The 14,231-nt window shown below is 55.1% G+C and overlaps 3 protein-coding genes across 7 annotated transcripts in view; all 3 read right to left on the minus strand.

Moving 5' to 3' along the window:
- LOC139673811 (zinc finger protein 850-like) overlaps positions 1–14,231 on the minus strand; it is a 685,564-nt gene that overhangs the window by 376,755 nt on the left and 294,578 nt on the right. The window lies entirely within an intron of this gene.
- LOC139673853 (class I histocompatibility antigen, F10 alpha chain-like) lies at positions 1,001–6,184 on the minus strand. Of its 5 annotated transcripts, none has more exons than XR_011698219.1 (9): positions 6,075–6,184; positions 3,739–4,002; positions 3,147–3,422; positions 2,765–3,037; positions 2,542–2,649; positions 2,405–2,443; positions 2,246–2,278; positions 1,580–1,910; positions 1,001–1,469 (listed from the first exon to the last, which is right to left on the minus strand). XR_011698219.1 is itself a non-coding variant. In XM_071559746.1 (8 exons), exons 1-7 carry the CDS (start codon positions 6,148–6,150, stop codon positions 2,265–2,267), a joined length of 1,047 nt encoding a protein of 348 aa, XP_071415847.1. In that variant the 5' UTR covers positions 6,151–6,184; the 3' UTR covers positions 1,001–1,910; positions 2,246–2,264. The 5 variants fall into 5 exon arrangements, 3 of the variants coding, with proteins under 3 accessions (XP_071415847.1, XP_071415845.1, XP_071415846.1); XR_011698218.1 differs by having other exon boundaries at positions 1,001–1,293; positions 1,373–1,910; XM_071559746.1 differs by having other exon boundaries at positions 1,001–1,910; positions 2,246–2,275.
- On the minus strand, positions 6,396–12,342 carry LOC139674245 (olfactory receptor 14C36-like). The gene is made up of 2 exons (XM_071560434.1): positions 11,392–12,342; positions 6,396–6,734 (listed from the first exon to the last, which is right to left on the minus strand). The coding sequence occupies exons 1-2, from the start codon at positions 12,340–12,342 to the stop codon at positions 6,396–6,398; spliced, it is 1,290 nt and encodes a 429-aa protein (XP_071416535.1).

Raw genomic sequence — 14,231 nt, forward strand, 5'->3', positions numbered from 1 at the left:
CCCGTGCTGGCCTGTGCCTGTCAGACGAATAGAGAGTAATGAATCAGTGGTTAATTAACCTAATAAAGTGCTCCTAATTAGAGGGCAGGCAAAAGGATTCCCCAGGGCTTGAACTGAATACGTGCCAGTTCCACAACACTGTATTTGTATATTTTTTTAAATACATCTGATATTTATTGTTTGATTTCAATATTTTATGAATCAATTTTATTTTATTGATTCTCCTCTCTTAGAGGTCAGGATCAACACCTTGATCTTTTATTTTCACCATTCTGGGAAGTGAGAAATACTTTTTTCCTCTCAGTACCTTGTGCTGCAACTCCTTGTCCTTTCCCCTGGTTTTCCTTCCTCTGGATACAAACCCCCCACGCCCCATCCCAGGGGTGCAGGGACTGGGGGGTCGTGTCTGCTGGGCCCCCAGATTGGTGGGGGAGAGGAACTCGAGGGGGTGCTGATGGGGGTGGGGTGATGCCACCCCTCGGGTCCCCAAGGGCTGCTCAGGGTGGGCAAACTGAGGCCCAGACTGAGGGAGGAGGGGCTTGGGGGGCTGTTCTCCAGGCTCTGATTGGCTGCTGTCCCACCCCCCAAGCTGGGACCCCGAAAGAGGGAGGAGAGGTCTTTTCGGGGACACTCAGCTCCCCCTGCCCTTGTTCAGGGAGGCTGCAGGGACTTGGGGGGTCTCCCCAGGGAGCTTTGCCCCAGGACACCCTGCCTCGGGCTCTGGGGGTGGGGGGTGATGGTTGCCTTGAGTCCCCCCCTTTTTCAATGCCCCTTCCCTGAACAGGATCTGGCATTCCAGAGCCGGGGGGTCCTCACCGCAGCCCCTCCACTGTCCCCTCGGGGCCCTGATGGCCACCCTGGTGCTGTCCCTTGTGCTGGGCAGGGAGTTGCCCCCAGGGGCTATTTGGGGGTGTGACGTTCAGATCTGCTTAATTTTTGATGCAGATTGAACTACAAGTTCGAATCATTCTCTTGAGCAAAATTAAAACTCAAGTTATCTGTAAATACCAAAACCTGATTTTTATTAATGGATTGCGAGAGAGATGCGAAAGGAAAAGAGGAAAAATAAGAAAAGTTAGGAAAAATGCTTAAGATTATTTATAGAAGCAGAGAAAAGAAACCACCATAAAAAACTACTTGAGTGCCTTATCCATGTAATGAGAGGAAGGGGGGGATGCAGATGCTCTCTCTGTTTCTGCCACGATGTTATCTCTTGGCTGCAAGAGGATGGTGAGTCTTTGAAATGAAAAATGCCCTTATTTCCCCTCACGACCAGACCGGCTGCTGGAGTAGCTGCAAAAGAGGGTGCTTTATTTTAGCCTGTAAGAGAAAAATTCAGAGAAAGGATATACCTCCACAGACAGTCACAGACCATTCAGGCTGCCAGGCAGTCTCGCTCTAGGCCGATGCTCTCTCTCCAGGCTGACAGGCAGTCTCTCTCTCTCTCTCTCCCTTGAGGTAGATGACAGCTGGTGGTGTTGGAAGGAAAGTAAGACGAGCTGAGAGGAGAGATCAGAGAAAACCAAGAAAGGTTTCCTAGTTTCTCCTTGTCTCTTGTTCCTCCAACTTCTGAATTCACCTTCAGGTTTTTATAATGCTTTTCCAACTTCTACACATGTTCTTTGGCACGTAGTCAGGTCCAGATGTGGGAAACTGATCACATAGGCAGGATCTTCTGGCAGGAAGTATTTCCTTGAGAAAACTTTTCCAATAAAGCTGCCATAGCAATGTTAGCAGAATGTACTGAGAGGCAGAAAACAATGGAGAAACATATTTTTGACTTGTTTACATGCTACAGGGTGCCAGGGTGGGTGAGAGATGCAGGATGAGCTCTGCCAGCAGCTTCTGGCCTTCCTCAGAAAGAGGGAAAGGGATGGATCCAGCTCCATGGATTGCTCAGGTGGCGATTCCTGCTGGGATGAGAGTGGGGGACAGAGTCACCATGTCCCTGTCCCCATCCCATGGGATTGATCCAGCTGTGGAGCCCACAGAGAGCAGGAGCTCCTCTGAAATCCATCATCATCCTGCTCCATCCATCCCACCCAATCCAACTGTGGAATCCCACCTCTATCCCCCTTCATCCAGCCAGCCTGATTCTGATCCATAATCCAGCCCTGATCCCACTCCAGAATTCCTTCTGATCTCACTCTGGAATCCTGCCCTGATTTGGAATCCCATCCCAATCCTGCTCCATCCACTATGCTCTGATTCCCCTTTGGAATCCCACCTGGATCCCACTCCATACCTGCAGGGGCGCCGCCGGTTCACACATCTGCTACTGTGGAAAACAGAAGATCCATGAGATTCTGGCCTGGATCACACACCTGGATCCATCTTGAGATCCATCACTGGATCCACATGGAGAGGATCTGGATTTGTATCCAGACACACTGCTGGTACTCACTCATAGGCGTTGTGTTGTATCCATTCCTCTCCCTGTTCCCTATGGAAATAAAGCGGGATCAGCACCTGTGGCACAGAATCCCTGGAATGCTGTCAGGTGGATCTGTGCCACTTCCCAACCCCCATTCCGTGAGTTACCGGATTGGAGCTTCCAGACACCGAATCCCATGAGGCTGATGATGATGATGGCAGCGATGACGGACAGGGCGACCACCACTGGGGTGGAATTCCAGTTGGATTCTGGCTCTGGGAAGGGTAGAAGTGTGAGGAGGGAGAGACAAACCCCCATCTCACTATTATACATTCCCAAATTCCCTGTTCCCAAATGCCCAGTTTCCACATTCCACATTCCCAGCCTCACCCCAGGTGAAGATCCCGGGCTCCGGCATCCCGGCGTGCTCCACCCGGCACCGGTACTGCTCCCACTCCCCCGGCAGCGCCTTGATCCTGGCCCGGCTGTGGAAGGTGCCGTCGCTGTTGGGAACGACCCCGCCCCACTCCATCTCCTGATCCCGGATTTCATCCCCTTTCATCCAGCTGATCCCGATGATCCCAGGGTAGAATCCGTACGCGTGGCAGGACAACGTCAGGATCCCGTGTTCCTCTTTGCCGGAGACATGGACATCAGGGGGCTCTGGAATGGGATAATGGTGACATCCAACCATGGAATTCCCATGCAAATTACCACATTCCCAAGTCCTCCATTCCCAAATCCCACATTTCAATGGGAATTCCATCCCCACCTTTGCGCTCCAGCGCCTCCTGCCCGTATCTGATGAATATCTGGAGCCATTCTGGACAGGTGAGCCCCAGGAATTTTGTCCACTGCTCCACCTCGATCCGTTCGTGTTCCCCTTTCCTCTTGGTGACCTGGGCAGCGACGTCGGCCGCCACAAAGTTCTTGGATCCCAGCTCGGAGGCGAGGAAATCCCGCCCGTCGTAGCCATACCGGTCCGATCCCTGGACAGTCCCATCGGACAGGAGGTCACAGCCAGAAACCCACTGCAGTGTGTGGAGACCTGGGGGGCAAACAGACCCACAGAGACCCATGGAATTGTGTCCCAGACCCAGAGAGCCCCATCCAGAGTGTGATGGAGACCCACAGAGCCTCATCCCAGCCCCTTGGATACCCATGGATTTCCACCTAGCCCCACAGATCACCCCCAGCCCCACAAATGCCCCACAAGTCCCAACCCAGCCCCACAGATCCCATTCCAGACTCACAGATGCCCCCTAGACCCACAAATCCCAGCCCAGCCCCACAGATCGCTCCTAGCCCCAGAGATCCCAGCCCAGCCCCATGGAACTCTCCAATTCCCAGCTGTCCCCACTTACCCCTGCTCTGGTTGTACCGGACCCGCAGTGTCTCCAGGCTGTCGGCAGCCCAGTGCTGGTGCACCTCAGCGATCTTGGTCTGTCCATCCCAAAATCCCGGCTCGGGTCCCTTCTCCATCCACGGCGTCTGTGGCTCCACACGGCCCCGCTCGCTGTCATAGCGCATAAAGGGGATCCCATCCAGGAATCCCACGGCCAGGAATTGGGGGACCCCCGGGCTGGGCTCTGACACCGTCATGTGCTGGTACCGCAGGGAGTGGAGAACTGGGGGGACACGGAGATTTGGGGGAACTGGGGGGTCAAGGGTAAAGGAAAGGGAGAGCTGACAGAGCCAGGAAGGGCTTTGGGGTTCCCAGGGAAGTTGGTGCAGGGAGTGTCGGTGCCGGGGTAGGGGCTGCAAGGGGGTCCCACTGCACAGGACTGGGGCCTCAGGGGGGTCCCAGAGTCAAGGAAAACGAGGGTACAGGGATTGGGAGAGGTGGAACAGGGAGTCCAAGAGGTTCCTGTGTCCAGGAAAGGCGGATCCAGGGGCCCTCAGGGTCAGGGAAAGGGGGTCACAGGGTGGGAAGACCCGGAATGGCTGAGAAAGGGGGTGCAGGGGGATATTGGTGCAGGATAAGGGGCTGTAGGGGGGTCCCAGTGTATGGGAATGGAAGTTCAGGGGGGTCTTGCTGGTACACAGGGGGGTGTAGGAGGGTGCCTGTGCCCAGGAAAGGGGGTACAGGGGGGTCAAAGTGCTCAGTAAGAATGTGCAGGGGGTTCCAGTCCCCCCAAAAAAAGTGTTATGGGGGTCTGGGTGCTGAATGAGACACGCAGGGGAGTCCCCATGCCCAGAAATGGGGGTTCAGGGGGTCCCAGGGTCAAGGAAAAGGAGGGATGGGAGAGGTGGGATGGCTGGAAAAGGGCCACAGGTTGATACTGGTGCAGGATAAGAGGGGGTCAGAGGGATCCTGGTGCTGAACAAGATGGGATTCAAGGGGATCCAAGGATAAAGGAATGGTGGGTGCAGGGACTGGGAGAGGTGGAATGGGAAGTCCAGGGGTCTCTGTTCCCAGGAAAATGGGGGTCCAGGCGTCCCCAGTGTCGAGAAAACAGAGGTCACAAGAAAGGAAGACCCGGCATGGGTGGGAATGGGGGTCCTGGAGGTCCTTGGTGTAGAGGAAAGGAGGGACTTCGGGCTGGGAAAAGCTGGAGTGCAGGTCAGGGGGCCTTAGGATCAAGGAAAAGGAGGGTCTGGAAGAGGTGGGATGGCCAGGAAAGGGGGTGCAGGGGGGTATTGGTACAGGATAACCGGGTATAGGGGGGTCCTGGTGCCAGATGAGGGGGCTGCAGAGAGTCCTCATGCCCAGGAATGGGGGTGAAGGGGGGTCCCAGTGCCCAGAAATTGTGGCCAAGGGGGTTCCAGTGCCTGGAACTCCCTGCAGGAAGAGCAGAGAGTGAAGAACTGGGAGAACTCTGAGATTGGCAGGTTTGGGAGGTCCAAGGGTCAAGAAAGTGGAATTGGGAGAGCCAAGAGAGTCAGGAAGAGTCCAAGGTTCAAGTAAAAGGTGGGGATGGGACTGGGAAAGGAGAGGAGGGGGATCCAGGGGGTCCCTGTGCCCAGGAAAGGGCAGTCCAGGGGTCCCCAGTGTTGAGGAAAGTGGGATCTGAGGGCTGGGAAGGGCAGGAATGGGGATTCAGGGGGTTCCAGGGTCAAGGAAAAGGGAGGATCAGGGAGAGGCAGGATGGCTGGAAAAAGGATTGCAGGGGAGTATTTGTTCAGAGTAAAGGGGTTCTGGGGGGTCCTGGAGCCGGGGATGGGGTGCAGGGGGGTGCCCGTTTTCGGAAATGGGGGTTCTAGTGGTCCAAGTGAGGGACAAGATGGTCCAAGGTGTCCCAGGAAATGAGGATCCGGGGTGGTCCCAGTGCCGGAAATGGGGGTGCAGGCTGTCCCAGTGCCCAGGAATGGGGGCTCAAGGGGTTTCCCGTGGCCGGGAATGGGGGTTGAGGGGGGCTTATTTTTTGGAATAGGGTTTGGGGGAGGTTCCCTTCCTGGGAACGGAGGTTGCAGGGGGTTTGCATGTCCAGGAATTGCGGTTCAGGAGGTTTCCCGTGCTCAGGAATGGGGGTTCAGGGGTCCCGGTGCCGGCTAGGGAGGGGAGGAGGGGCTGGGGTTCCCGGTGCTGCGGGAGGGGGTGCAGGGGGGTCGCAGTACCTGGGAATGGGGGGAAAGGGAATTCCCCTGCCCAGGAATGGGGTACAGGGGGGTCCCGATGCCCAAGGAATGGGGACTCAGGAAGTTCTCCGTGCCCGGGCATGGCAATTCCAGAGTTCCCCACTCCGAGGGTCCCACTTACCCTCCGTCGGCCCCCCCGGAGCCCCCAGGAGCCCCAGGAACCCCAGGAGCGCCCCCAGACCCAGCGCTGGGGCCATCGCGCTGCTCCGCTGCGGCCCCGCCGGGCGCGGACCCGGCCCAGGCCCCGCCCACAGAGCCGCCTCCGGCCGCGCGATTGGCTCCGCTGTTTCTCGATCGCCAATGGAAGCCCGATCCGACTGTGACGTCATCGGTCTCCGGGCAGATCCCGGCGGCGCAGGTTGTGAGACGGGAAGGCGAAAGTGTCCGAGGGAGCGCGGGGGGCCGGGGACGGGGGAATTCCCGGGAATTCACCTGGATCCCCTTAGGGACCCCTCATGGGACCCCTCTGGATCCCCTCCGGGACACCCTGGGACCCTCCACGGCCACGAATTGCGGGACCCCCAGGCCGGGCTTGGCTGAACTCCCGCGCCCTGCGGTGAAACTCGGCCTTAAACCCGCTGGTTCGGGGGCGGGATCGGGAAAGGGCGGCGATGCCGGGAAGGGACCGGGACGGAGCGGGACAGGCTGGGATGGACTGGGGTGGAGTGGGATAGGTTGGGACCAGAACTGGGGTAACACAGATCGTACTTGGAAAAACTGGGACCACATTGAGGGTGACTGGGTTCATACTGGCATCATACTGGGAGTGACTGGGAGCATTCTGAGGGCAAGTGAGACCATGCTGAGAGCACCTGAGGTCATGCTGGAGGGGACTGGGATCATATGGGAGTGAGTGGGGCCACACTGGAGGTGACTGGGAGCCACTGGGCTCATGCTGGGAGTGCCCTGGGCCCCACTAGGTGGAACTGGGAAGCTCTGGCCCAGCTGGGGCTCAGGGTTGTTCTCCCCCAGGGCCCCCTGGGCCCGGCCGGGGCCGCAGTTCTGAGCCAGGGTGGAGCAGGGACCCCCTGAGACCCACTGACACCCCCGGCCCTGCAGAGCCGAGGGACAGGGAATGGCCAGGGACAGGGAGTGGCCAGGGATAGGGAATGGCCAGGGATAGGGAATGGCCAGAGACAGGGAATGGCCAGGGAGAGGGAATGGCCAGGGAGAGGGAATGGCCAGAGACAGGGAATGGCCAGGGAGAGGGAATGGACAGGGATAGGGAATGTTCAAGGACAGGGAGTGGCCAGGGATAGGGAATGGCCCAGGGATAGGGAATGGTCCAGGGACAGGGAATGGCCAGGGATAGGGAATGACCAGGGACTTTGTTATGGGTTCGCCTAGGTGGGCCTAGATTTGGGCTCTTAAGTCTGGACTAGGCCGAAGCTGTCAGCTGACTTGAGCTGGGCTGAGCTGACAGCTGACCTCTTCTAGCCAGTAATTTTGTATTCCATACCACATTATGACATCATCTCCAGGGAAGGAGGAACCAGTGTGGGAGTGGTTAAGGCAGTCGCTTCTCAGCCCTCCTCTTGGGAGGACACACGATGCTGTCCCAGGGGGGATGGAGAGGACCAGGCCCACCACTGGCTCACAGGGTACCTCAGGAAATTAAAATGTGTTGTTCTGGGTCTCTCCTTTCTGCTTGAGTTTGTCTCCCTGGGGAATAAGTTCTTTCTTAAGTAATGTGTAGTTAAGACAGTAGAATTTGTGTGTTCGTTATGAAGTTGAGGTGGGGAACTTGTTGTTGCAGACTTGTGTGAGTGAATATTTGTACTCTCTTCTAATTGTCTCTTTCTTTCTGTGAAAAATATATGTAGATTTAGTATAAATCCAGTTTGAAGTGTTTTTTCCTTTCCCCTCTCTTTTCCTCCCTTTCCCTGGTGTTAGGAGGGAGGCTTTTCTCTCCATGCTTGGGGGGGTTGGCAGTTGCTTATCTCAAACCAAGACAACTGTCTGCTCTTTTCTATGGGTCTGAATCCTGGGTCATCTACCGCCACCACCTGCGGCTCCTCGAACGCTTCCATCAGCGCTGCCTCAGTTCAATCCTAAACATCCACTGGTCTGATCACGTGACCAATGTGTCTGTTCTGAACAGGCAGGGGTCACCAGTGTGGAGGCCATGCTGCTGAGAACGCAGCTGTACTGGGCAGGGCACGTCTCCAGGATGGAGGATCACCCACTGCGTCCCGAAGATTGTGCTCTATGGAGAACTCGCCACCGGCTGCCGCAAGAGAGGAGCCCCGAAGAGGAGATACAAGGACTCCCTGAAACAACACCTCAGCCTTGCCCATATTGCCTGCCCCAATGGTCCACTCTGGCCTCCATTCAGGATTCATGGAGACACACCATTCACGACGCTGCTGCTTCCTTTGGGAACGCAGCACAGTCAGTCTGGAGGAGAAAAGACAACGCAGACAGAACCGTTCCTTGCCAATATGGCCAAAGGAGACGTTCCCCTGTGCCTTTTGTGACCAGACTTGCCTATCCCGTATCGGCCTTTTTAGCCACCAGCAGCTTGCAGCAAGCGTGGGTAGTGCCCTTCCCAAATCTTTGTTCAGAAAGCCTGGCCATGAGAATGCTTTTTGCTTCAGGACTGACCCCCAAGACACTCCTTCAATCAATCTCTTCAACAGTGCAAAGTCTCCCTGCTATCAGTCCAAGCTGTCAGTTCTGCTGCCCCTTCCTTCCTTCACTCAGAATGGAAAATTCCATTATTTCCTATTCTTTGTGCCCAAGATGGCCCTGCCCACCATGTCACCCACCAGTCACGGAATAATAGAATGGTTTGGGTTGGAAAGGACTTTGAAGAGCATCTAATTCCAATCCCCTGCCGTGAGCAGGGACACCTTCCACTAGACCAGGTTGATCATCCAACCTGCCTTGAACAACTTCTGGGGATGGGGCAGCCAGAACTTCTCTGAGCAACCTGTGCCAGGGCCCCACCTCTTTCCCAGTAAAGATTTTCTTTCCAATATCTCATCTTACCCTTCCCTCTATCAGTGTGAAGCCATTCCCCCTTGTCCTGTCACTCCAGGCCCTTGTAAACAGTCTCTCTCCATCTTTCTTGTTGGCCCCTTCAGGTCCTGGAAGGCCACAATTAGGTCACCCCAAGACCTTCTGTTCTCCAGGCTGAACAATCTCAGCTCTCTCAGCCTTCCCTCATGGCAGAGCTGCTCCATCCCTCTGATCATCTTGGTGGTCTCCTCTGGACTCACTCCAACAGCTCCATGTCCTTGCTGTGCTGGGACCCCAGAGCTGGAGGCAGCTCTGCAGGTGGGGCAACATCCAACCAGGTGTGTTCCAGCAAGGACAGTGTGGAACCTCCTGGAACCAAAGGGACACTGTGACACCACAGAACCTCCTGGAACCAAAGGGGACATTGTGACACCACAGAACCTCATGGAACCAAAGGGACATTGTGAAATGGCACAACCTTTTAAAGCAAGACGGAACCATGGACACTGCAGAATGTCCTGGAATCAAGGAGCCCTTTGAGGCACTTTAGAGGCTCATGGGAACAAAAGAATCCTAGGACAGTAATCAGAGACCAGCCCCTCCAAATGACCATTCCCAGCACTGGTTTGTCACTCACCACTGAGAGGTGGTTTCTTCCTTCACAGAGGGACATCAAGTGACTGGGCAGAAGTGCAAGAGGTCCCAGGTCTTTGTCCCTTCGGGCACAGCATCGTCTGTGCCACCAAGGGCTGTGAGCAGACCTGCTGTGCTGAGGCTCTGGGGCCTCGTGGCCTCCTGGCACAGCCCCAGGAAGGCTGGGCACTGTCACCCCTTGTCCTGCCCTCAGCATCACCCCCCATGCCAGTGCCCCTGGCAGAACCCTGAGCAGGACGTGAGGGACAGGATGTGCCTTCCCCGGGCTGGGGGTCAGGGCTGGGCCTTTCTGCTGCCTCCAGCCAAGCCAGGCTTTGCTCAACACCTGAGCTGCTGCCCAGAGCCTTTGCCTCCCTGCAGTCGTGGCCTCCAAGGATCTGCTGGGATGAGTCCCTAGGGAGGCTTTGTCAGGATTGGCCCTTTGGGGGATCCTTAAAGCTTCAAGGGGCTGCAGGTTTTTCAAGGTGCTTTGGGTTTAGGTTTTGACTTGGAATCTGTGAGAGGTTTGTTCAATCATGGCCTCCATTGTCTCCTCAGGGTCACAGGAAGTTGGGAGGGAGCAGGGCCAGGACAGCTGAGCCCAACTGGCCCAAGGGATGTTCCCTTTGATGCAGGGCCGTGCTCAGGGTGTTAATGGAGGGTTGGTCAGAAAGGGCTGATCTGTGTCTGGGCTGGGCTGGGCATTGGGCACTGAGTGGTGAGCAGTGGAGCAATGGTGTTGTGCATCACATGTGGGGTTTATTTACTTACTGCTATTCTTGTCATGGGTAGCAGTAGGGTGTTCACTGAGGGTTACATGGAACACTCACTGGATCTGTTTCCCTGTGCCTGCTGTAGCCCCTGCAGTTACAGGGCTCTGTTTGCTGCTTCACAGAAAGATTTAGAGTACAATCTCTGGGTGACATGACCCTGGACAGGTCTGTGCTCACAGACCTCCATTTATTGCTGATCCCTGGCATGCACTGTCCCTGCAGGTCCCCTGTGTTCTCCTGGCAGCTCCCAACTTGGTTCACTTAAACATTCACATGCAGCCAGCTCTGTCACCTTCTCTATAGCCACTGAGAGTTTAAAAATGATGACTTGCCATCTCCAAGCTCACTGGCCATGAACAAGCAGTACCTGAAGCAGATCTGAGTCTGTTAAGACCTCACTGGAACCCTGATCTCATCACAATGATCCCCTGAAGAACAAGCAAACAAGGAGCCTCTATAGAGTCTATTCCTTGGCATGTTCTTGAGAGTGACTTTGCAAAAAGCCCTAAGGCTGCATGTCTTGAACTAAGGAGAAGCCCTTTCCTGATGGAGCTGCTGTTGTGGAGCCCAGCTGTGTCCCAGCAGTGCCCATGGCCTGTCCCTGCCTGTGAGCCCAGGATGGACATGCAGCAGGTCTGTGTCCCAGCTGGCAGAGGACCAAGGCCTTAGTCCAGCTCAGGGGCTGTGCAGGAGAGTGTACAAGTGGAAAGAGAGCAGGTCAGCAAAGGCCCAGTGCTGGTGCTCCCTGGCAGTGCTGCTGTGCTGGGACTCTTTGCCCTTCTCTGCACACATGGAACTGCCCAGTAGGTGCCTGAAACTCTCATATCAAAACCCCTAACCAGCTAGGCAGGGTTATTGCAAGACAGTTTGTTTAAAAATAGAGATAGCACAATTACTCAACTACAGACTTAAAAGAATAAAATTAATGAAAATAAAAAATTAATTAGATGAGAGGATGAATAAAATAATTTAATCGAGCACAACATTATGACAAAAAGAACCCACTGAGCACCAAGGAAAACCTGGGAAGTCAAACTAAGCCTGTCATGAGTTTTATTGTGAACACTGTACAGAAGAAAACTGGCAGGTTCTTGCTGCTGAAAAGCATCCAGTCATCATTTTCCTCAGGGCATCCTTGAGCTCCTGGTTCCTCAGGCTGTAGATGAGGGGGTTGAGTACTGGAGGAACCACTGCATAAATAACTGACAGTGCCAGATCGAGGGATGGGGAGGAGATGGAGGCAGGCTTGAGGTAGGCAAACATGACAGTGCTGACAAACAGGGAGACCACGGCCAGGTGAGGGAGGCACATGGAAAAGGCTTTGTGCCGTCCCTGCTCAGAGGGGATCCTCAGCACAGCCCTGAAGATCTGCACATAGGAGAAATCTATGAAAATGAAACAACCTGATGTTATACAGGCACTAACCAGAAGGAGCCCAATTTCCCTAAGGTAGGAATGTGAGCAGGAGAGCTTGAGGATCTGTGGGATTTCACAGAAGAACTGGCTCAGGGCATTGCCCTGGCACAGGGGCAGGGAAAATGTATTGGATGTGTGCAGCAGGGAGTAGAGAAAACCACTGGCCCAGGCAGCTGCTGCCATGTGGGCACAAGCTCTGCTGCCCAGGAGGGTCCCGTAGTGCAGGGGTTTGCAGATGGCAACGTAGCGGTCGTAGCACATGATGGTGAGGAGATAAAATTCTGCTGACATGAAAAAGGAAAAGGAAAAGACCTGTGCAGCACATCCTGTGTAGGAGATGGTTGTGGTGTCCCAGAGGGAGTTGTGCATGGCTTTGGGGACAGTGGTGCAGATGCAGCCCAGGTCTGTGAGGGACAGGTTGAGCAGGAAGAAGTGCATGGGGGTGTGCAGGTGGTGGTCGCAGGCTACGGCGCTGATGATGAGGCCGTTGCCCAGGAGGGCAGACAGGAAGATGCCCAGGAAGAGCCACAAGTGCAGGAGCTGCAGCTGCCGCATGTCTGCCAATGGCAGGAGGAGGAACTGGCTGATGGAGCTGCTGTTGGACATGTGCTGCCTCTGTAGGTGGGGCACTGTCCAAAGAGAAAATAACAGTGACAAATCAGATGAGATATTTCTGAAAGAGTCAAAGCCATTTCCCAATACCCCTTTCCCTTCTGCTCACACTCCCCACTTTTCTTTTTTCAGGAAACTTTGCTTCATATCCATGGCTGGAGACCTGCTTGGTGCTCACTACATTTCCCAGGAGGAGCAGCCCCTCTGCCCACTGGCTGTGAGGGTCAGCCCTGATCTGCTCCAGGGGGGTCATGCCCATGATGGGGACTGAGCCCATCCTGGTGTTCAGCTGTGTCAGATGAAACTGCTCCTAAAGCAAAAGTTCTCATGGGCATCTGCACTCCCAGTTTTGAGAAGATTTCAGGATTCCAGAAGACAGTTTCAGAGGTTTGGGTGTTTTGTTTCTGACTCCCCTCATCTTCCCTGTGGAGTTTTCCTGGATGGCAGAACCCCTCAGCATTTGTGCTGCCCTGAGGAAGAGCAGAGCAGGGCTTCCCAAACAGGACAATGTCTGTGGCTTAGTGCAGAGTGAGGGGAGCTGCTCCATCCCTCTGCCTTGTTCCAGCTGCCCTGGACTTGGACCTTCCTCAGAGAGAGAGTGATCACACTCCCATTTTTGTCTGAAAAGCCATCAGACACTGTTGAGAGCAGAGAGATCCATCACAGACCACTCAATGTCTCAGCCTGGCTCAAGGTCTCAAGAACACACATGGCTCAGCTCACCAACTCAACAGCATTTCCTGGGATGGGCACAGCATCTCTGCCCCTCTGCATTGGGGATTTCAGATAACACCATTGTGCTATGAAGGTGATTTGCATTCTTGAGGGCAGCTCCCAGCTTGGAAGGACATCTCAGAGAAGAGCCAAGTGTCCTGACAATGGGGTTTGATTCTGGGAAACACACCTCATTCTCCAGGCACACAGAATTCACTACTGACAGCCCCACAGCTCAGAGGAAAATTGGAATGTCTCATTGCCAGGGACCCACCTGCCTGAGGGGGATCACAGGATCAGTGATTGACTCTGTAGCTTGAACTCCCATTCCCAGTGAACCTGACTGAGAGAAGGAGGAAACAACCCCAGTAACATGGGCAAGTTGAGAAACAAGCATATGCTTAGTGAGGGTCCAGCTGGGAGAAGCCAGGGCAGAACCAGGTGGGCACTCAGGGCAGCGTCACCCTGAGCCAGCAGTGCCACCTCCCAGACACCAACAATACCAGGTAGTTCTCAGCCCCTGTGCAGCTCCTCAGAGTTCCCTCTGCATGACAAGCCACCAGGTATGTGGCATCAGAGCCTGATAGAAATCCCTCCTTTCAGCTTCCCCGTGAAGTATCCCCTGGAAAATATCCTGGAGTGCTCTAGTTCTGTAAGCAGTCCTCACCTATGAAACTCTCACTTGATAGCTGAATAAACCTGCCCTGCCCTGCCCTGCCCTGCCAGGGTTTGCTCTTTCCACCCACAGCCTCTCCCCCAGCACTGAGGGAGCTCCCCAGACCAGCTGAGAGCTGCCCCTGGCAGGTGGCAGAGCTCCTGCCCTGGCACAGCACCCTGGGGTGCAGGACCCTGCTCTACAGGACAGTTTGGGACAGCCTGGGTGGCACAGCCGGGGTTCAAACCCTACAGCCATCCCTGGGAGGCGGAAACCCTGTTGGGATGTCCCTGGGATGGTGCAGCAGAGAGTCCCTGCTTTGCAGCCTGTCCTCCTCTTCAGCACCAGAGAAACTGTGATATCCCACATTAGAGACCCCCCAGGCTGTGGGATGTGCCAGCGTTGGGAGATCTTTCCACAGACTGCACATACATTGCCCTTCATGCAGACTTACCTTCTGAAAGCCTGGAAAGATTCCTCTTCTGTGGATCTTCCTCTCAACTTTCCTCACACC

This window comes from Pithys albifrons, chromosome 7, assembly GCF_047495875.1.
Source record: "Pithys albifrons albifrons isolate INPA30051 chromosome 7, PitAlb_v1, whole genome shotgun sequence".
NCBI lineage: Eukaryota > Metazoa > Chordata > Aves > Passeriformes > Thamnophilidae > Pithys > Pithys albifrons.